The sequence below is a fragment of the Tursiops truncatus genome, chromosome 8 (genome assembly GCF_011762595.2).
Source record: "Tursiops truncatus isolate mTurTru1 chromosome 8, mTurTru1.mat.Y, whole genome shotgun sequence".
Classification (NCBI taxonomy): Eukaryota; Metazoa; Chordata; class Mammalia; order Artiodactyla; family Delphinidae; genus Tursiops; species Tursiops truncatus.
In genome coordinates this window covers 18,461,165-18,484,839 of record NC_047041.1, presented here as the reverse complement: position 1 = coordinate 18,484,839, position 23,675 = coordinate 18,461,165, and the positions used below count along the sequence as shown (strand labels likewise).

Here is a 23,675-nt window from a genome sequence, read left to right as displayed (position 1 = left end):
GAGGATCAAAGGAGATCATGAAAACAAAACATTTCTGAAAACTGTGGGATAAAATTAGAGTTTCTTTAGGCTGTACTGGGCTTGTAGAGAAAATTAGTCTAGTCCATAGGTAACATTGCCCCCAGATCAACTTAAAGAAAAAGGTGGGTCCTTTGTGCTTGAAGAAAACCAAAACTGTAGGAACTATTTGATCTGTCTTAGGAATTGGAACATCCCTGCTAAAAGGCAGAAAAACGGCTAAGGTAGTTCTGGAGGGTCTGCCTAGTTTCACGATTTTACAAGCCAAACATAGACATAGAGCCTTCTGCTTTATGTCACAGCCCAAGCTAATTGTCCACCCTTGTACCTACCTGTTTACTTTCAGCTATTGTTGATAGCCAGTGAGGAGTATCGTCACAACAGGACAGGCTACATACTTTTTGGGGCCTCCTGCAAAGTGAAAATGCAGGGTCCCTTGCTTAAAAATTATTAAGAATCTCAAAATGGCACAAAGCCAAGCATGGGCCCATCTCAGTGCCCGGCTCCTCGTGACTGCATGAAGCTGGCGTGCCTCTCAGCCTCTTACCTCTTGACACGCCTCTCCCCTGGCACCTTGGGGAACATGAGGTTTGGTGAAACTGCACTTTCCTAGGAACCAGGGACCCTAAGGAGCCACACTGCCCATCTTTGGTTCTGTCCCAGATTTCCATTCACTTTCTGTATCAGCCTCTGGGTGGAGAAGAGTCATCTCGGCATGCGCTATTTACATGGGAACTTTATTTACAGAGTACAACAGCTAATCTCAATTGTACCCAAGGTGCTTGGCAAGGCAAAAGTAAACTCCTTTTTTAAAAAGGGAAAAACCAAGGCAAGGAGAGGTTCGATACCATCCAGAATCACTTGAACCAGCACATCAAATTGAGAAGCTTAGGAACTCTGCTGTTCCTTTGACTCTAAGTCTGGGCTCTTTCTGCTTAACCAACATGCCTACTGGTACTTTTCTTTAGGGTGGTATTCTTATTCCTTTCATCTCCTTTATGTAACATCCACCATGAAGTCTCTGGGGGTCTTCCCACTTCTACCCTCCAGAGACAGCAGGCTTGGTCGCCCCCATCTCCCCATATGGCTAGATCACCAACAGCCCAGGTGGGGCTCGCAACACAAGAGCCCCTGTGGACTCTGGCCCCTTGACTCCCTTCCCCCTGCGCCTCCAAACACGGCTATGTCTGTCACAGCACAACGAAGGGAGTAGAAAGGTGCAGGTTGATGACAGGTCATGGTTTTCCTTGTTGACTGCACTTGGGTAAAAATGTATTTTAACCAAATGATTGCAAAGCAGTGAGTGTCACTCTGGTTTAGATATTTGCAGCCAGTTATGTCTCGTGTGAAAGACAACAGCCCGACTACAATACGCCGAATGGCTCTGGTCTGCAGAACTCCACTGAGTCAGGACACGCTTCCAGACCCAAAGGCTGGGGAGGCCCTGCTCTCACCAGCAAGGTGACATCTGGTCTCACCCAGCCAGGCTCTTCGCCCACCACCTTCTGCTCTTTCCCTGGTCTCTGCCCTGGCTCCCGTCTATGTGATCCTCATCCGGAGACGGAGGCAGAGGTGAGAGAGAAGACCCTGAACTCAGCTCAGAGGTCTGATCAGACCAAGAGTAGGCTGTATGGGAAAGAGCACAGCGCTTGGAACCAGAAGATGTGGGAGCACATCCCAGCTCTGCCACTTACTCAGCTTACCTAGGGGGCTGAGCTTTATTTTTAAAGATCTATAAAGTGGGGATGCTCTATTACGTCCCAACAAACTGACAGTGAAGAGCAAATAACTCACATCCCATGTGAAAGAGTATCTAGCACACTATCTGACACGTAGAAATCGTTCAGCTGTTTGATGAATCAGAGCAATGGGAGATTTCAGACATTATTTTTTTCCAAATCTAACAGCAACGTGGCTCAGAACATTCATTTGTTCAGTAAACATTTATCGAACACCCACTGTAAGATAGGTATTATTTCTGGCCCCATGAAGGATTAAAAAATGCCATTTTCACCCTCAAACGGTCATTGCAAAGCAGTAAGTGTCTGATGGGGGAAACAGCCCTGTCATATCATAGTTTCTCTCCAGGAAGGATGAGAATAGATTTTGTGTTCATTACAGACATCTCCTATTCCCATCCCAGAGAAGCTAGGTATAACAAAATGGCAACAGCAATCATTGTAATTTTATGAGTCTTAAATTCCCAGCTAAGAAACCTGCTCAGCAGCTCTCTGCCCAGCCGTGCAGCAGGCCCTGCTGGGTATCTGCAGGTGCCTCCACCTCACATCTACTTTTGCTCCTGGAGGCTGGTCTACGGCCTGTAGAGTTGGGACTCCTGGTCATGTTTGGCCAGTAGCAGCAGGGGAGGCAGTGGCAGGAGATTGGAAGGAGGGGGGAGAGTGAGTGGGGCATTTATCTCTCCATTTCTCCCCACCCCACGGTGTTTCTGCCAGCTGGCTGTGCTCCTACAAGGAAGCCACAAGTCCAACCAGCTTTCTGTCCCCTCAAGTTCCAACCACATTCCCGGTCTTTGGTCCCTTCAGGCCTAAGGGTAGGAACAGCTGACGCAGTCCCCCGAATCCCTGGGGCACTGTCCTCTTCCTTGTTGTTTCTCTATGTCCTGCCCACACCTTGCCAAGCCCTCCTCAACTTTCTTAGTTTAACTGTGTTATTTGTTCCTAACAAGACTCTGACAGATACACAGGTACTAAGGCGTTTGCATCTCGGGTAAGAAGAGAGACTAAACCAAAACCAATACAATATATTGCAAACTAAATGGTTTAAAAAGAAAGATTCTGGTGTAAGACCTGGTTTTAAAACAGTTTCTCACTCACCAGTTATGTGAATTTGGACAAGCAATTTAATCCCTAGGAACCTCAGTTTCCCGGTTTGTAAAATGGATATAATAATACCCAGCCCTGTGAGAGAGTGGTAGTGTATATATGGACATGTATACACTACCAAATGTAAAATAGCAGTCACATAGCAGTCCCATAGCACAGGGAGATCAGCTCGGTGCTATGTGACCAGCTAGAAGGGTGGGATAGGGAGGGTGGCAGGGAGGGAGACGCAAGAGGGAAGAGATATGGGGATATATGTATATGTATAACTGATTCACTTCGTTATAAAGCAGAAACTACCACACCATTGTAAAGCAATTATACTCCAATAAAATCGTTAAAAAAAATAATAATAATACCCAGCCCTCAGAGCAGCCCTCAGAGCTGTTGTGAGGATTAAATAAGACAAATCATATGAAACACTTATTCCAGTGCCTGGCATAGAGCAAGTGCTAAATAAATGGTAGCTTCTTCTTATAATGATTAATAATATTAATATTAGTTCTATGTAAAAGCTTAAAGGATTTTTTTCTATTTTCTAAACCACAAGATAATCTCCTATTCTAAACTACATAGACTTTTCTTATTATGCAGAAATGTTGGGACGGCAGAAAGTGTTCTTGGCTAAGTGTTCTTTGGCCAAACATTTGTCCATTGGCTTAGACCCTCTTGGCAACAGATTCCTCATCCCTGTCCAGGTGGTGATTCGCAGGCGCCCACTGGTCTATGTTGTGAGCCTGCTGATTCCCAGCATCTTCCTAATGCTCGTGGACCTGGGGAGCTTCTATCTCCCGCCCACCTGCCACGCCAGGATTGTGTTCAAGAGCAGCGTGCTGGTGGGCTACACCGTCTTCAGGCTTAACATGTCTGATGAGGTGCCGAAGAGTGCAGTGACCACGCCTCTAATTGGTAAGCAGCTCCGGGGTCTCTAGGTACCTGTCTTGCATTACTTCTGTCCAAGATCTGATGTTGCCTTTCAGATGGGGAAGGAAGAGGCCCAGGGACCCCTGCTAACTCCACCTCCATTGGCTCCTTCCCTCAGGGGTCTTCTTCACGGTCTGCATGGCCTTCTTGGTCCTCAGCTTATGCAAGTCCATCCTGTTGGTCAAATTCCTCCATGATGAGCAGTGCAGCCAGCGGGAGTGGACCTTCTTGTGCTTTCGAGGGGACACCGATGCAGAAGGGTCTAGAATGGATTCCTGGGCCCAGCTCACTGGGGTAACAGGTTTGTGAGAAGCCTTGAGGTCCCTGCCTGGTTCTGCTTTATCACCCTCAGCCTTAGTTCCCATGGGTGGAGTACCAGGCCGTCTTGAGTCAGCTGTATGAAAAAATGGAAACACCTGCTTCTTAACCTCTGCCCTGCATATTACATTACCTCCCTGGAGACTGAAGACCGTCTCCTGCTGGCTTGCCAGGAAGCCACATGTCAGCCTAGAGATCAGGGCCTCAGTCCCCTTAGCTTGTTTTATTTTCCAGTTTGGAGCCATTGACTCCAGAATAGCAGAGTGCGTGCGTGTGCACGCGCGCACACACACACACACAAATGGTTTGTATACATGTGGGATCTGATCGCTTAATGTGCAAAAGTATACAAATCATCCCAGTGTTCCCTTTGGCAACACATATACTAACACTGGAATGATACAGAGGTTAGCATGGCCCCTGTGCAAGGATGACATGCAAAGTCATGAAGCAGTCCATATTTTCACTGTATCCTTGAAAGTTGCCGAGAGAGTACATTCCAAAAGTTCTCATCACAAGAACAAAAATTTGTAACTGTGTGGTGATGGATGTTACCTAGGCTTATTGTGGTGATCATTTCACAGTGTATACAAACATTGAATCATTATGTTGTACGCTTGAAACTAACATAATATGTCAATTATACCTCAATTAAAAAAAAAAAAGAACCATTCCAGCCCCTGAAGCTCTAAGTCAATGTGGGCTGGCTGCTAGCTCAGAAAAATCTCCCGGATAGATGTAGCCTCGACACCCTACTTACACAAGCACCCTACTTGCTGTGTTCTCCAGGGGTTCCTTCAGCGCAGTCTTGCCTCCCCTCAGCAGGTAGGGAGAGGGTCCCCAATCCTAACTAACCCACTGCCCAGTTTTGCCCACCACCTTTCTTGAAGGTTGAGGCCATCGGCTTCAATGGGAAGGCTGGGGGAGCCTTGGTAGCCCCTGGCTCACCTAGAGTGTCTTCCTCTCATGCAGAGTCCCCCATCTGTCAGGAGCACCAGGCCCAGCCATGGACCCTGAGGGAAGTCTGGTCCCAGCTTCAACGTATCAGCAGCTACTTCCAGACCCAGGACCAGGCGGACCGACAGGAGGCTGGGTGGCTGGCCCTCCTGGAGCGCTTTGACCGATTGCTCTTCCAAAGCTATCTTGTTGTGCTGGGGTTCTACACCATCACCCTGTGCTCCCTCTGGGTGCTGTGGAGTGGCTTATGAAGACCCAAGTTTGCTGGTCTCCATCAATGTGTTTGCATGGCACTTGGGGAAGGCTGAAAAGTTTTTGTGGGGATATTGGAAGGGGACAAATGATGGGGTAAAATGTTCTCCAGCCCCCGTTGCCTCTTTTCATTCAGCCCAGGGATGCACATCATCGAATTAGCTATTGAATGACCCAGGAGTAATGCATTCATGATGAAAATGCATAAACAGTACGAGGTATCCAGTGAAAAGTAATCCTGGCCTCTTACCCACTTCACTCCCCAGAAGTAACCACCGTTAGCAACCTCTTTCAGAAAATTTCTAGCACATGAAAGCATACATGTGTGTTTAAGTGGTTTTTTAAAAGGTGTAAGAGCACTCCATCTCCCAGTCCTGTCTTGGTCACTTATTCAGTCGGTCGTTCAACAAAACTTGTATTGAGTATTGATTAGGTCCTAGGCCTTGTGTTAGGCACACCAGAGAGTACAAAATAAGTCAGTTTCAGATCATTCTTCACTTGACTTGATCCCTAAGGAACATTGCTCCAACCAGAACACAAAGTTCCCACCTTATCTATATCCTGGAGCTCTCGTTCCCTTCATCCCAGGTGAGTCTATCTTCCCCTGTGCCTTCTCAGCAGTGCATTCCTATTGGAGGGGATCCAGATCTAGCACAACATTTCATCAACACGCACCATGTGTAAGGCACTGAGCTGGGGGATAGGCTTAATGCATGGCCCTTGGGTTCAAGGAGTTTATTATAATCTGCTATCCTTGTATTAGTCTGCTCTGGCTGCCATAACAAAATACCACAGACTGGGTGGCTTAAACAGAGATTGATTCTCTCATAGTTCTGCAGGCTGGAAGTCCAAGATCAAGGTGTTGGTAAGGTTGGTTTCTTCTGAGGCCTCTCTCCCTGGCTTGTAGATAGCTGCCTTCTTCCTGTGGTTCTCTTCTGGACACATATGTGTCCAAATTTCCTCTTCTTCTAAGGACACTAGTCACACTGGACCAGGGCCCACCTTATGAACTCATGTAACCCTAACTACTTCTTTAAAGGCCCTGTTTCTAAATACAGTCCCACTGTGACATATTGGGGGTTAGGACTTCAACATATGAATTCTTGGGGGACACAATTCAGCCCATAACACTCACATGATTGTGGAGGCTTGGCAAATCCATAATCTGTAGGGTATTCTGGCAGGCTAGAGACTCAGGAAGGAATTGCAGTTTGTGTTCATAGGCAGTCTGCTGGCTGGATTTTCTCTTCTGGAGAGGTTGGTCTTTTTCTATTAGGACCTTCAAATGATTGGATGAAGCCCACCCACGTTCTGGAGGACAATCTGTTTTACTCAAAGTCTACTGGTTTAAAGACTTTAAACATTTAAGAGATACCTTCACAGAAACACCAAGAATAATGTTTGAACAAATATCTGTGGCCCAGCCAAGTTGACACAGAAAATTAGCCATCAGAGTCCCAATGGCCCCTTAGCTCCCCATCTGTGCCCACAGCCATCTGTCCAGATAGAAGAGCCCTGATCACCTTGCACTTGGGTAACTAATCAACTTCTGGTTCATTCTCCTCAGTAGCCAATTCTGTACTGATTATCCTATCTTATGGCAGTTCCTGTGGCCTCATAACCTGAATCCTAAGATTAGAATTCATGCCTTCCACAAAGTTTCCCTCTCCTTATATTTAACTTTCTTCATTTCTCATTGCTTTCTATTACAGAACCTTCAATCTAGCCAAGCCAGCCTGCCTACCATCCTGCTCAGGAAGGGGTTCATTTCCATCTAAGCCTCTATTTCTTGGCACAGTCTTCTTCTGTTTCACCAATCTGTAGGTCCCTGTCTAAGACCTGGCTCAAAAAACAGCCTTCCTCCCCCACCCTTACCACCTGATCACCCTATGACTCTGTCCCCTCTCCTCTAACTTCAGACTTACATTATCTCCTATCCTTCTCCCCTTGAATGTTTCATGGCTCTGTGTGTGTGTGTATCACTTGTCAAATAGATCGCACACTCCTAAAACAGAAATCTTGTTTTCTATTTCTAGGTCATCCTCATCTCTGCCCAGGTCCATACAGAGTTTTTTTTCATGGTGATTCTGCCATAACTATTGCAGAGAAACTCATTCTAGCTCGTGGCTGATGGTAGACACATTTCTACCATCTACCAGTGTGTTTCCCCAAGTCTGAGGGACTGAATCTGCCCAGGGTCAGACACCCAGTCCCTCAGCATCCCTCACTCAGGGCAAGCACCAGAATTTGGTGGGTAGAAGAACACCGTGGGCTGAGGGTAAGGCATTACTCCTAACACTGCTTACAGAGGACTGCTGTTTGCTAGGAACTTTTTCCAGCACTAAAATTGCCTTTAAAAAAATCTGCCCCCCCATCCCCCCAAAGGAAAAGAATTTAAATTCAAACAGCCTTTACCGCATCCTCCCTCTCATTACCTCCCAGTTAATGCTCAACGCCAATTGTCCATGAAATTCCGCTGCTGCTGTTAATGAAATGAGGAGTGTAAGAAGTTTGTGAACAGGAAGTGTCCATGCAAACGTCCACCTGTTTCCCTCCTCGCTTCCTACTTCCTGCTCCTGGTCTCCTCTGCCTCGACCTGCTCAGTTAGCCTCTAAATTGATCCCAAATCTTTCTTCACTGTCTCGGTTATTAGAAAAGGAAAAGATCTGCGGTGAGGTCCCCACTACAGAGGCTCCTTCCTTTCCACCACCTGACTTTGCTCCTGGCTCCATCACTACCTTGCCAGGGGACCTTGAGACTGACCTCTCAGAGCTTCAGCTTACTATTTGACATCGGGGCTGCTTATACTTATTCTACCCATATCACAGAATTTTGAGGCTCAGAATGAAGCAATGTATTTAAGAGTACTTGGAAAAGTAAATCATATATTGTGAAATAAAAACACCTGCCTGCTATCAACAGACGGATTCCATTCTTTAGTCTTTGCTGTGAGGTCCTCTTCCAGCTACCTCTATCAGAATCCATTTATGGACTGGATACCCCAGAAGGGCCTTTATTCCAGAATCCAAAGGCCAAGGGCTGAAGCCACCATATGCCTCCTTGTCAGGGACTTGGGCTGTGGGCTGGGCGAGGGGTGGGGGTGGGTGCTGCCCAAGGGACTTCCCATTTCACTTCCCATGCAGCTCACCTTGGCTTTCTCCCTAGGGAATCTCTCCCAGCCTCTCTATGTCAGCAGGCCTTCACGAGTGAAGCCTGGCTGCTAAGCCAGGCCCCAGTGTGTGGACCTCCTCTGTCCAAGTGCCAAGTGGCCCTGATGTCAACGTGGCAGCCAGGGACTCATTCTAAGCCCTGGGTCAGGGCCTGAAGCAAAGCTATCATTAGCGAATGGCACTTAGAGCCCTCCTCCTGGAATAGTGTCCCTCTGCAGTGGGACGAAGATAGGGCACCAGCAGCCCTTACTTACAGAGCAGCATTGGCTCAGCCTCTCCAAGTGTTTATACCTTTCATGATTCCCATTTCATAGAGGAAGGCAACTGAGGAGCAGAGCAAAAATGGGATTTTCCCAGCTGTGAATGCTCCTACCATCTGCTATTTCCCAGAATCTCAGGTAGTTTCAGCACTCACCAAGAAATCTCAGCTCCAGTTCTGGGGACTTCACTAACATCTAGAATAAAGAGTTAGTTATGCACAACCCCTGGCTAGACAGGCAGCCCTCTATTTGTCATTATAATCAGAAAAACTTCCAAGGGCTGCTGCCACAATCTCCCACAGTCTCTGCACCCTGTTGGATGGCCAATAATTCGATGGTAGAGGTCTCACTTTCCTCCCAGGACATCCCCACCTCCTTCTCCAGTTGTACTAGAGGAGAGGAGCTGTGTGGTTAAGGATACTGAGCCCCTCGCCTCTTACATCTCCATGACTCAGCCAGTCTCCCGGGGTCCAGCTTGAAGCCTCTATGGGCCAGACCCATAAAGGAACCAAAGAACCGCCCTGCAGGCAGCCAGCCTGAAGCTGCCCGAAGGCATTAGCTCTCCCCTCAGTAAAGCCCGGAGGCTTCCCGGGCCCTCTCACTCCTCAGGGATCTAATTATATATCTAAAGACAAGGTTAGTAGGAAGGGGTGGAACTTAAATTTTTACCCTACCCTGTGGCTCTGAGGTTCCAGAAAACTTCAGGTCTTGGGTTTTGCTTTTTTTTCTTTCTTTCTTTTTTTTTTTTTAAATCAAAATATAGTTGATTTACAATGTTGTACCAATCTCCGCTGTACAGCAAAGTGACTCAGTTATACATATATAGACTTTCTTTTTTTTAATATTTTCTTTTCCATTATGATTTATCCCAGGAGATTGGATATAGTTCCCTGTGCTCTACGGTAGGACCTTGTTGTTTATCCACTGCAAATGTAATAGTTTGCACCTGCCAACCCAAAACTCCCAGTGCATCCCTCTCCCCCTCCCCCTTGGCAATCACAAGTCTGATCTCTATGTCTGTGAGTCTGTTTCTAGGTCTTGGGTTTTAAGACCAGTTCCCAGATGGTGGGTGGTCACCCCAGGGCAGGGACAACAGTCCCTGTGTCCCCTCCAGGAAGGCTGTGCTTCCCTCCCTGCAACCCCATCTGTGCCCCGGGGCCCATCTCAGGTGTTGCCCTGTCCAGTTCCCCAGCTCACACTCCATCTCAGCAACCAGAAGCTCTTAGTCCTGAGTTATTCACCTGGGAGACAGTAAGAGATTCGCAATTAGCTGAGCACCAGCATGGAGGCTTTGGGGAGCTGCCACGCCCCCAGCACACTCCAGAATTGAAATGACCCATGCCAGTGATTAGATTAGGGGCTGAAGCCGCCCAGCGTTTCACTCCAGCCCCTCCCTGTCCTGTCAGGGGGGTGATGTAGTGAAGTTTGTGCTTCATTTGGCAGAGGCCATATAGTGGGAATTGCAGCCAGGCTTTCTGCTGGGCAGTAGGTGGGCTCGATAGCAGGCAGTAGAGCCGGGGTGGGGAGCCCTTTGCTCGCCCTTTACCTCACCTTCTACCTCTCCCCAAGCCTAGTGCCAGGCTCCAAAGACCTGGGGCCCAAGAGGGCCTAGCAGGATTATCAGTCCTAACTGGTGTCACTAGGGACAGACCTGCATGGGGATGGCCAGCCCCCTGCCCAGTCGTCTTGCTCGTCCTCTTTAGAAAGCTCCAGGCCAAGAGCAAGGGAGTTGAGCGGCTGTTGGTAGTGCTTTCCCTCCCCACCTCCCTGGTCAATCTTGGCTTCTCGGCTCTTCCCCATATGAACCTCCCTCTGTCTCTGTCCCATCTGCCTCCTCCTGGGTGCTGACACCACAGGCTTTGAGGTCAGAGATGTTCATTTGTTCCATGATTACTCAGAGCTGACATAGCTTTGGTCTCAGTGCAGACAGAGGCTGCCTGGAGTGCTGTCTTAAGACAGGTTTTTTGGACGGAGGCAGGCTCTGTGGGAAAGAATGCTGTGATCAATTAGTGATGTCTGCCACAGGCAAGAGAAGGGTAAGAGGACAAGCAGAGCCAGTGTTCATTGAGGGTTTTGCCATGTGCCAAGCACTGTGCTGAGTGCTTAGGAGGTATCAGTCTAGGACCCCTAGAGAGCAGGGGGTTTATTGTGTTTACTGCTGTATTTCCAGTGCCTACAGCAGTGCCTGGCACACTGTAAACACTCAATCAATATGTCAATACGTGTTGCGTGAATCACACTGGGTTCAAATTCCAGCTCTGTCACTTATTAGCTATGTGATTTGGGGCGAGTCATTTAAACTCTGTGCCTCGGTTTCCTCATCTATACAATGTGATTAATATTAAACCTAGCTTATAGAATTATTATGAGAACTAAATGAGTTACTACATGTAGAAAAGTGTCTGACACTTGCAAAGTCTTTGATTGAATGATAGTCTTTATCTTTAGTATCAATATCCCCATTTCACAAGTAATCATATCACTGATATTTGTGTCAGACACTTTTCTAAGTGCTCTCTGTCTATAATCTCATTGCACAGATAATATAAAAATGAATAAACAGAGACCTCAATGAATCTCGAGTTGAGAGGTCAGAAGGAGGAGTTCTCACACCCTGGATGATAGCAGAGCCCTACAGGAAGAAGAAAATCTTTCTCTTCTAGGCTGGCAGGAGCTCAGCCAATGAAAAGCCACTATGCTTTGAACTCTCAATTCCTCCAATGGACTCTACGTTTACTATAGCCCTCCCAGCTTCCTTTCACCCTCCATAAAAGAGTTCTCGTCTCTTTGTTGCACAACACTTACACATGGCTCATCATGCTTGCAGACCCCAAATTACAATTCTTTGCTGATCCTGAATAAACCCATGTACTGCTGAAGAAATAACTATTTGTTTAAGGTCAATGATAGATAGATAGATAGATAGATAATACTATGGTTATTATGAGGATTATATATATTATGAGATGCATATATAATTATATATCATAGTTTCTACAGTGTCCCTTGGTATCTGAGGGGCATTGGTTCCAGGACCCCACCCCCTTGGATACCAAAATCTGTAAATGCTCACGTGTCTTACAGTCAGTCCTCTGTATCTGCAGGTTCCACATCCATAGATACAGAAGGCTGACTGTATAATCCTCATAATAACCCTAGTATTATCATTGCCATTTCAGTTAAAGAAACTGAAGCACAGAGAGGTTAAGTAAGTTGCCCAAGATCATTAAGCTAGCAAGTGACAAAGCTAGCATTCAAATCTGAAGAGTCTGGGTCCAGATTCTTGGGCTCTCTGCTAAAGTCAGGCACACTCTGGCTCCAGAGCTTACATCCTTGACCATTACTTTTTTAAAGAAGCTTAAATTTGCCAACCTTATATATAAATAGAGGAGGGACCAGTGTTAGAAGATGGAAGTTTGAATTCCAGCTCCACCGCTCATTGGGTTCATGACCTTGGCAAGTTATCTCAGAATGTCAACTTTTTTCTCATCTGTAAATTCTGAGAAAGAGCTCTTTTGCTGAGGTGCTGTGAAGATTGAAGTAGGATTTATGAAATTCGGGGTTCAGTGTCTTGCATTGGAGGCAATGAGAATGATATACGCTACTACCATTATTATTATTATCATTACTCTTTCCACAGGGCTGTCATGAGAGCAGAGATCATATACATAATGATGCTATGAAAATTCTAAAGATGTCCTACTCAGAGCATCGTCCCTGCATCAGCAGCAGAGCAACAGTACCGGGAACTGGTTAGAAATACAGAATCTTGGGCTCTAAATTGGAATCTGAATTCTAACCACATCCCAGATGATTCACTTGCTTATAACAGTTAGAGAAGCGTGGATCTAAAGAATGATGAAGGGAAAGGGGGACGGTCTGAGTTTTGGGAAGGGGACACACAGGAGTCCCGGGAGCTGGGGCTTCTCGGGCAGTACAGCGTCACGTGGAGCCTGCCTCTGCTACCAGGGCAGCCGGGCCCCCCAGGCACCTGCCAGTCACTTCACTCCACTCAGTAATCTGCCCTCCCCACAACCAGAGCAGCCAAACACTCAGTGCAGCTGGGTGGCTGAATTACAGGCTGTGGGCAGATGCTGGAGATGACTCTGTGTATGCCGTCCAAAGAGAGAGGGCAGTGAAGGGAAGAGAAGGCCCCTCCCACTGCCCTCCTTCCCCTGACAGCAGACACCCTCTTTTTTGGAGAACCAAGCTGCCGATACCAACCATCAGGTGGCCCCTTTCCCCCAGAGCCCACTCACCGTGGAGCAAACTCAGTGCAGCAAACTCCTGAGCCCTCCTGCCGGCCAGGTCATGGCCAGAGTATCTCCACGGACCTCCATTGTGTGAATCCTTCCCCTCGCAGGAGGGGCTTCCTCTAACGGATTGGCCTCTGACAGATGGAGCAGGTTTGCTCGCCCAAATCCTCGCCGCTCCCCAGAGCTTGGCGCCTCAGAACGCCGGGCGAAGGTAGACCTGCGACCAGAGCTGCAGTCGCCCTAACCGTATCTGGCATGTAATCACAGGCCCGCACAGAGTGGGGCACTGGGAGTCCTGGATGTAGGAACATGTGCTCCAGTTGCCCCAGAAGGCAGCCGGCCAAGCTACGGTGGGGCAAGCGCTTTGCTGCCATCTTGCATCAAAGCGCTGGGCCCCGGGGGTGGGGACGGGAAGAACCCCAGGTGACAAGGTGCGCCGTGCTGCCGTCACCGCTCATTGCCTGCCTTCCAGAGGTGCCAGGGTGCAAGTGGAGACGACGCTCTGTCTCCCCACCCAGGTCTCCCTGCCACCATGTCTCAGCCCCAGTTGCGGGGAGGGATGAAATCTCTCTCCAACTCCCGGACCTTCCCTGGCTGGTGATATTTCAAACACCCATTAGGTTTTATGGGGCACTGATTCCAACTGATGGCTCTGGGGCTGCACTCCAAGACCTTAGGTCTCCCTGCACCCTGCTAACCCTTCTGGGCATTTGACCTGTTTCTCCCTCACCCTCTGCCCTCTTGCCTTTCAGCCTCCATGACACTCTGCCTACTCCCTGAACTTGACCCTTGAGGGTAACTGAGCAGAGCTCAGGCTTGTCACTGTGGCTTTGTAAATCTGGGGTCCCCTGCATTGCCTCTTTGAGCAGCAGGGTGTGTGTGTGTGTGTGTGTGTGTGTGTGTGTGTGTGTGTGTGTGAGTTTGAGGGAGTCACTCAAATTTGGAAGGGAATTAGACCATCTCGTTCAAAGCTCTCATTTTGTAGATGAGGCTGGGAGAAAATAACAAGAAACCATAGATAGTGATAAAGATGATGGTAATGATACTGATCACTGACAGCTACCACCTGTGGGATACTCACTAAATGCGAGAACTTCCCATATTGCACATAAGTGAGTCCTCCTGATAATCTTACAGGGTCGAGTAAATTTACAGATCCAGAAACAGAGGCCCAGAGAGGCTAAATAACTTGCCTAACATCACGTAGTGAGTAAGAGAAAGAGTAGAATTTGAGCTCAGGATTATCTGACTTAACACCTATTAGCTTTAGTATCTAGATGTCAGTATCTAGGTGCATCTAGTATCTCTAGAGTTTAGGGAGGTGGTGATGATAACCGGGGCCCTCCCTGTCGCAGGGAGCTGTGGCAGAGTTAAATCAGCTCCTGAGGGGGTGGGAGCTGCAAACATGAGGGGTCATTATTCTCAAGTGCAGAGCCCAGAGGAGAGCTGGGGTCTTCTGTTTCCCAATGCAGTGCGCCTCCCCGAGGTTAACCCTGCTGGGAGAGAGGCCCTGCCCTCGTGCTGTCATGTTAGAAGATGCACACACCGTCCTGGGCTAGAATCCTGAGGATCCCCTGTGCTCCCCTGCCCAGGTTGAAGAGAAGCTGGTGGGAAGGGTAAGGGAAGGGGTCAGATATGGGACTGGGCTACCGCAGGTCAAGTCAGGATGGGCCAGGTCCAGATTTAAGGAGGAGGCTAAGAAGGCTGGCACTGTAGTGTGACAAGCCATGCTGCTCTGAGGAAGTGATGGAGCTAGTTGGGGCTGGAGTAGAGGGTGCAGGGCTTAGGGGTGCCCAGGGCTGGGAGCCTTCTCTTTCAAAGAAAATAAAGAAGATGATGGGGAGAGAATCATCCAGGGCTAAATTCAAATCCTGGCTCCTTCATTTAATGACTCTGTGACCCTAGAAAAGTTAAATAATTCTCTAAACCTCAGTTTACCCATCTGTAAAATATGGACACTTCTGCAAAAAATGCCATTGGTAATTTGCTAGAGAAATGCAAATCAAAACCACAATGAGGTATCACCTCACACCAGTCAGAATGGCCATCACCAAAAAATCTACAAACAATAAATGCTGGAGAGGGTGTGGAGAAAAGGGAACCCTGTTGCATTGTTGGTGGGAATGTAAATTGATACAACCACTATGGAGAACAGTATGGAGATTCCTTAAAAAACTAAAAATAGAACTACCATATGACCCAGCAATCCCACTACTGGGCATATACCCTGAGAAAATCATAATTCAAAAAGAGTCATGTACCAAAATGTTCATTGCAGCTCTATTTACAATAGTCCGGAGATGGAAACAAGCTAAATGTTCATCATCGGATGAATGGATAAAGAAGATGTGGCACATATATACAATGGAATATTACTCGGCCATAAAAAGAAATGAAATTGAGTTATTTGTAGTGAGGTGGATGGACCTAGAATCTGTCATATAGAGTGAAGTAAGTCAGAAAGAGAAAAACAAATACCATATGCTAACGCATATATATGGAATTTTAAAAAGCGGTACCAATGAACTTGGTGGCAGGGCAGGAATAAAGACACGGACATAGAGAACGGACTTGAGGGCACAGCAGGGGAAGGGGAAGCTGGGACGAAGTGAGATAGTAGCACTGACATATATACACTACCAAACGTAAAATAGATAGCTAGTGGGAAGCTGCTGCATAGCACAGGGAGATCAGCTCGGTGCTTTGTGACCACCTAGAGGGGTGGGATAGGGAGGGTGGGAGGGAGCCTCAAGAAGGAGGGGATATGGGGATATATGTATATGTATAGCTGATTCACTTTGTTGTACAGCAGAAACTAGCACAACATTGTAAAGCATTTATACTCCAATAAAGATGTGAAAATATAAAATAAAATACGGATAATGATGTCCAACACATAGGATGAAGAAAATTCGGTCCCCTTTTCCCTCCTGTACCTTACCAACAGTCACTTCTAACTAAGGGGACTCTGGGCAATTAACTGAATTTTTTTTATAATAATAACAGTAACAACAACAGCAGTGACTACAGCTTCCATTTACTGAGCATTTACTATGTAACAGGCACAGCACTAAGAATTTTATTCATATTATCTTGTTAAATCCTCCCCCAGACTCTGTGGCAGATGCCATGCATCCATCCTGTCAAGCTCTAGAGAGGCTGACTGACTCATCCAAGGCCACGTAGCTAGAAAGTGGCAGAGCTGACTTTTAAACCAGGCAGTCAGGAGAAGCTAGTGGTGGCCACATGACCCCCAGCTCTCAGTGGCTTACAGCAGCATGCTGTGTTCCCGCCTTGGATTAGCCCCAGCTCTGATCCATGTCCTTCCTCTGAGACCCACGTGGATGGAGCAGCCTCCATCTGGGACATCGTTGGTCACCGTGGTAGAGAGAAGGAGATCTCACAAGGGTCTTGCCAGGCCTGGAAGACAAACATATCTTTTCTGCTCACAACTCACTGTCCTATAGTCCTCAGTCATGCAACCTGCCCAACCACTACAAGACCAGGAAGTGAGATTCTTACAAGTGCCAGAAAAGGGGACATCTGGAACATACGGAGCATAGCTCTAAGGGTCACCATATCTGGCTTCTAGCCACCACATTCCACGGTATCCTGAGCCTCAGATTCCTCATCTGTAAGGAGGGAATGATAATTCTACCTTTCAGGATTGTCATGCTGACTTGTTTATAAAAAGCCCAGGTCTGGGAACCCTGCATCATGGCGATCTGTGTTTATGGGAGAATTCAGGAATACTCTGGGGCTGATCAGTTCAACCTTCGTTTGGTGCAATGACAAATAGAGCTATAGAATTTGGAAGGTTCCCAGGAAACAAGAGGATGTGCTTTGGAAAGTGCTGCTGCTCTCAGTGTGCCTGCAATCACCTGCAGCGGAGCCAGAGGGGAAGGAAAGTTTCCAGGATGACAATCAGAAGCAACAGCAACCACGCAAATGTGATTATGTCAGCAGATGTGCAAAGTGCTCTACAGTTTTGGAGGATTCTTCATTTAGGACTAATTAAATATTTAGAAGCAGGAAGATGCAGAGGGTCTTCTCAGGGAAGCTATTCCAGGCCAGCAAGACCTTTGGTAAAGTGTTTGGAAAAAGCTGCAGAGGAGGAGAAAGAGGGTGGCTCAACTTGGAACAACACAAGGTTGTCAGGGCTGCCATCACCTGGGACACTGCAGGGTCCTCCTGCCCCAGTGTGAGTCTGAGGTTCTGTGGGGTGTGAGAAAACACACGTGGGGTTTGTGCTGGTGGTTGTGAAGGGGAGCTGCCAGTGGTTTCCTATGGCTGCTGTAATAAATTACCACAAACTTAGTGGCTTAAGACAACACCCTTCCCTTCCCCCCGTGTCCACAGGTCCATTCCCTACGTCTACGTCTCTATTCCTGCCTTGCAAATAGGTTCAGCTGAACCATTTTTCTAGATTCCACATATATGCATTAATATACAGTATTTGTTTTTCTCTTTCTGGCTTACTTCACGCTGTATGACAGACTCTAGGTCCATCCACATCTCTACAAATGACCCAATTTCGTTCCTTTTTATGGCTGAGTAGTGTTCCATTGTATATATGTGCCACATCTTCTTTATCCATTCATCTGTCAATGGGCATTTAGACTGCTTCCATGACCTGGCTATTGTAAATAGGGCTGTAATGGAACATTGAGGTACATGTGTCCTTTTGAATTATGGTTTTCTCAGGGTCAGATTGGGAGATTAGGTTTGACATAAATACACCATGTGTAAAATAGATAGCTAGTGGGAACCTGCTGTATAGCCCAGGGAGCTCAGCTCAGTGCTCTGTGATGACCTAGTTGGGTGGGATTGTAGGGGGTGGGAGGGAAGTCCCAGAGGGAGGGGATGTAGGTATACATATAGCTGACTCACTTCATTGTGCAGCAGAAACTAACACAACATCGTAAAGCAGCTATACTCCAATTAAAAAAAAAAAGACAACAAAGATATGTTCTCTTACAGCTGTGGAGGTCAGAAATCCAAAATCAGTTTCACAGGGTTAAAGTCAAGGTGTTTGGGCAGGACTGGTTCCTTCTGGAGGCCTTGAGGGGAGAATCCATTTCCTTGCCTTTTTCAGCTCCTAGTGGCCGCCTGCATTCCTTGGTTTGCATCCCCTTCCTCCTCCTCCAAGGCTCACCACTCCAGTTTCTGCTTCTGTCATCGCACGGCCTTCTCCTTTTCTGTCATAAGATCTCCTTCTGCCTCCCTCTTATAAGGACACTTGTAATTACATTTAGGGCAGATTGGGATAATCTCTCCCTCTCAAAATCTTTAACGTAATCACACCTGCAAACTTCCTTTTGCCATATCCAGGATCCAGGGATTAGGACCTGAGTATCTTTGCGGTCATTATTCAGCTTACCACGTGGGGCATCTGAGATGGGTTGGAAAGCAAAGGGGGCAACCATGAACCCAGTCATACTGCAAAGATCTCCTGCTGCGGCCTGGCATAGAGGGTACCCACTGGGCCATGGCCATGGGTGGGACCTCTGTGGCAACCACAGGAGAGCCTGTGTACACACCTCTTCCTTCAGCTGGGTAGCCAGTGCCCAATACACAGTGCTACAGAACAGCAAAGACATGTCATGGAATCAATCAGTCTATCCATTAATAACTGTGTATTCAGCCCCTACTGTGCCCTGTTGGCAGCTGATTCAGACCCGGGGCCCTGCTGCGTTCTCTGAGCAGGAGATTCATTCAACAAATATTTACTGAGCCCCTATTAGGTGTCAGGCACTGTTTCAGGTATTTGGGATACATCAGTAGACAAAGCCCCCAAAGATCCCTGCCCGGAGCTAACATTCTATCAGTGGAGACAGAGGATAAAGAATCAACAGGAGTCAATCCCGTAGAATATTAGGAGGTGATGGGGCTATGGGAAAAAGTAGGGCAGAGTAAGAGGGATCAGGTGTGCTGGGGTGGGACTGGGCAGGTGAGGGTATTAAATGGAGTAGTCTGGGTGGGTTTCACTGAGCAGGTGAGATTAAGACAAAGACTTGAAGGAGGCGAGGGGGAATTAGCCGAGTGGGCATCTGGGGGGAGAGAGCCCTGGGCAGAGAAAACTAGAGCAAAGGCTCTAAGGCAGAGTGGACAGGATGATGGGAAGGGTCACAGGAAGAGGAGTAGAGCAGATGAGGACAGAGGGAACAGGGGCCAGATGGGCTATGAGGCCAAACCTGAAAATAAAAGACAAAGCAAAGCAAGGTCTCTAAACATTCTGGTAGGGGACTCTGGAAAATCCTCTGAACTGGAGCTAGTTCTGGTGTGAAGAGCTGATGGGCTTGTGGACATCACTAAGCCTCACTGAGATGCACTTTACTTGAGAAGCTTGCACCGGATTCTTTGACTCATCCATGCATTCAATGGACTTGGTCAAGCACCCATGAGGCCCCAGGCGCACAGCACAGCACTGCAGACTCTAAGGCGGGTCATGCATGGCCTCAGCCCTCCCTGTCCAGGGTCCTTCCTGCTCTACACTCTGTGCTGGAAGAATTTAAGGGCATGGCCTATAGAAGAGAAGGCACGATGATGGAATGACTTTGATACTGAAAAGGAATCTGCCTTCCTCTGAGTAGTCCCAAAGGAAGGTCTGGATGGGTGGAAGGTTTTGTGTAACCGATCTGGGGAACAAGAAAGACTTCTGCAAAAATACAATGGGCTGTCATGAAAAGTCTCCTCATTGGATGTCTGCAAGCAAAGGCTGGAAGATCGTTTGCTGGAGATGTCATAGAGATTTGGGTGCTGGATGGAGGCTGGACTAGATGGTTTTTAAGACCCGAGGGAGTTTTCTCTAATATCTGCCACTCTGGAGGACGTTGATACAAAGGCAGATTAAATCTGTTGGGATGTGGTGAGGGCCTTGCTTTGAGCTGAGAGGCAGACTGCTCTCCTATAAGGAGAGCTCCTGTGAGGGCTTGCTGCCTCCCCCTTGTCAGGAGTGAGGCTGGAGTTTCTCTCATGCCTGTCCTCTCCCCATTGTCCCATCTCTCTATCTACTCACACAGGACTATAGGCTCTGGGTCCCAGAGTATTTTCTTACTCCAGGTAATGGTATCTCAGGGGGCCCAAATGTTCCCCATTCCAAGAAATGCGTTATTACACAAGCCACCCAGTGGTCAGCTGAGTCCCATGTGTCCAAGAGAGCAGCAGACCAGAGTCATGGCAACAGTTGGACCATGACAGTGTGCTCAGTACATCCCCAGAACCAAAGTAGGCAGCCAAGGATCCCAGCTCCAGGGCTGGCAGCATCCTCTTACCTCAGTTGACAGGCCCCCCAAGGAGGTCAGGAGAGCTCCAGAGCACAGGAGGATTTTGATAGAATAGTCCCATTTTTCTTCCCTTCTGCTAATGCCAGTAATTCACTCACCCAACAAATAGTTATTGAGCATCTACTATGTAACAAGCACCCTTCTAGGTTCTGGGAATTCAACAATCAATACGGCAGATTAAAAAAGTCCCTGCCTGTAAAGGATAGTCTCTTCAATAAATGGTGTTGGGAAAACTGGATATTCACATGCAAAAGAATGAAATTGGACTCCTATCTTACATCACTCACAAAAATTAACTTAAAGTGGATTAAGGACTTAAATATAAGACTTGAAAGCAGAAAATTCCTAAAAGAAAACACGGGGAAAAAACTCTTTGATGATGGTCTTGGCAATGATTTTTTTGGATATGACACAAAAAGCACAATCAACAAAAGAAAAAATAAACAAGTGGGACTACATCAAACTAAAAATCTTCTGCACAGCAAAGGTAACAACAAAATGAAAAGGCAACCTATGAAATGGGAGAAAATATTTGCAAACCATATTATCTGATAAGGGATTAATACCTAAAATATATAAGAAACTCATACAACTTAGTAGCAAAAACAACAAATAACCTGATGAAAAATGGACAAAGGACTTGACATTTTTCTAAAGAAAATGGCCAATAGGTACATAAAAAAGTGCTCAACATGACTAACCATCAGGGAAATGCAAATCAAACTACAATGAGATACAACTTCACATCACACCTGTTAAGATGGCTGTTATCAAGACAGGAAATAAGTGTTGGTGAGGATGTAGAGAGAAGGGAACCTTTGTACATTGTTGGAGGGAAAGTAAATTGGTACAGCCACTATGGAAAACATTACAGAGGTTCTTTAAAAAATTAAAACAATTACCATAAGATCTAGCAATCCCACTTCTAGGTTACATATCCAAAGGAAATGAAATCAGACTCTCAGAAAGAAATCTGCTCTCTCATGTCTAATAGCCAAGATTTGGATAAGACCTAAGTGTAAAGAATATGTGGTATATAAACACAATGGAATATTTATTCTTCATCCATAAAAGAGGAAATCCTTCCATTTGTGACAACATGGATGAACTTGGAGGGCATTATGCTCCGTGAAATAAGCCATACAGAGAAAGATAAATACTGTATGGTATCACTTGTAGGTAAAATCTTAAAAAAAAAAAGTTGAACTCATAGAATTAGAGAGTAGAATGGATGGTGGCTATTAATTCTATTGCTTCCCTTTTATTTGTAATAAGAAGGATACTACCCAGCTTTTGAGTATATACTAGGTCCTGGGCATTGTGCTACATGCTTTACCTCACCACCTCACTTAATTCTCACAATGACCTTCAGGGAGAAGTATGGTACACTCAATTTAGACACGAGAAAGATGAGGTTGGACACTTTAGGTATCTTGACCAGGATCATACAACTAGTAAGCTGAGCAACTGAGATTTGAGCTCAAGTCTGACTCCAGGTTCTGTGGTTTTTCATAACACAGACTGGTTATGAATTATGGTTTTCATAATTGTGTAGTGGGGAAGGGGGAGCAGGTATCAGAATATCTGGGTGGAGGGGCATGTGTAATTTCAACCAGGTGATGCTGATACTGTCTTTCCCATTCCACATTAGTAGTTACTGAACGATTACTCTCAAAAAAAGTCCTGTGCATTTGATAGACAGGTAAATGCAGTAGTCAGGGCAATTACTCCTTATCCTCATTTGATAGGTGAAAAAACCGAGGCATAGACAGTTTAGCTGACTTACCCAAGGTCACTCGGATAGATTATGATGGAGTCATGACTAACCGGCTTATATTCCATTCTTCCCATAGCTTCTTTTTAAAAACTCATTTTTTGAATAGGTAATATATTTACATGGTACAAAATGTAAAGGCTTAATAGGTAGATACAGAAAAACTACCTCCACATCCTGCCTACCCTCCTTTTAGATCCACATTCCACAACACCCTAGAGGCAATGGCCATTACAGTGCATTGTGTTTCCTTCCTCTTTGCTTCTTACCTCAGTGGAAAAGGTAGATGACAGCATCCGTTTTTCATGAGTGTAGCCCTAGTTGGCTTAGGGTTCCTAGCAGACTTGGCCACCTATTAGCTGAGTGACCTTGGACAAATTACTAAAAGTCTCGATGTGGTAGTTCTTCATTTATAAAATGACGATAATGTCACCTACCTCAGAGTGCTCTAGTGTATTTCAAAGGGAATGAGAACATGCATGAAAGTGCATTGTAATCCATGCAGTGCAGTACAAAGTTTGGTAAATGTTATTATTCTTTGCCTCTGTTTCTTCTCTCTAGAAGAGTCCAGAAAAGCGCACTGTGTTCTCACCGCCTCTCAGAGATGATGGAGAGGATGGATGGAGATGTGACTCATTTCTACAGGATGGAAGGAAACGATTCAAAGTGTACCAAGTGCAATTAAAGTGAGATATTAGAAGAAACTTGGTTTTGGAATCCCAGAGGGGCTTGTGAGGTCTCTTTCTCTGAAAATTTCTCGAAGAAGGACCTTCAATATGGCAGAGAAGTAAGACGTGAGATCACCTTCCTCCCCACAAATACATCAAAAATACATCTACATGTGGAACACCTCCTACAGAACACCTACTGAAGGCTGGCAGAAAACCTCAGACTTCCCAAAAGGCAAGAAACTCCCCCACATACCTGGCCGTGTGGCTGACGGGGTCTTGGTGTTCCGGCCGGCTGTCAGGCCTGAGCCTCTGAGGTCCGAGAGCTGAGTTCAGGACATTGGACCACCAGAGACTTCCCGGCCCCACGTAATATCAATTGGTGAGAGCTCTCCCAGAGATGTCTGTCTCAATGCTAAGACCCAGCTCCACTGAATGACCAGCAAGCTCCAGTGCAGGGCACCCCATGCCAAAAAACTAGCAAGACAAGAACACAATCCCACCCAATAGCAGAGAGGCTGCCTAAAATTATAATAAGATCACAGACACCCCAAAACACACCACCAGACGTTATCCTGCTCACCAGAATGACAAGATCCAGCCTAATTTACCAGAACACAGGCACCAGTCTCCTCCACCAGGAATCCTACACAACCAACTGAACAAATATTCCCCACTGGGGGCAGACACCAAAAACAACAGGAACTATGAACCTGCAGCCTGTGAATCGGAGACCCCAAACACAGTAAGTTAAGCAAAATGAGAGGACAGAGAAATACATAGCAGATGAAGGAGCAAGATAAAAACCCACCAGATCAAGCAGATGAAGAGGAAATAGGCAGTCTACCTGAAAAAGAATTCAGAGTAATGATAGTAAAGATGATCCAAAATCTTGGAAATAGAATGGAGAAAATACAAGAAACATTTAATAAGGACCTAGAAGAACTAAAAA

General features: G+C 46.5%; 1 protein-coding gene and 1 non-coding gene across 2 annotated transcripts in view; both read left to right on the top strand.

Annotated features, from left to right (window-relative positions):
• HTR3B (5-hydroxytryptamine receptor 3B) overlaps window positions 1-5,308 on the top strand; it is a 44,959-nt gene extending 39,651 nt beyond the window's left edge. The window contains exons 8-10 of the mRNA XM_019942006.1: window positions 3,557-3,767; window positions 3,901-4,083; window positions 5,073-5,308. Of these exons, the coding sequence (XP_019797565.1) occupies window positions 3,557-3,767; window positions 3,901-4,083; window positions 5,073-5,308 (630 nt within the window). The remainder of the gene's footprint in view (window positions 1-3,556; window positions 3,768-3,900; window positions 4,084-5,072) is intronic.
• On the top strand, window positions 4,462-4,565 carry LOC117313487 (U6 spliceosomal RNA). Its single transcript, XR_004527993.1, has one exon. It is a non-coding gene; the product is annotated as a U6 spliceosomal RNA (small nuclear RNA).
• Window positions 5,309-23,675: the final 18,367 nt, after the last annotated feature.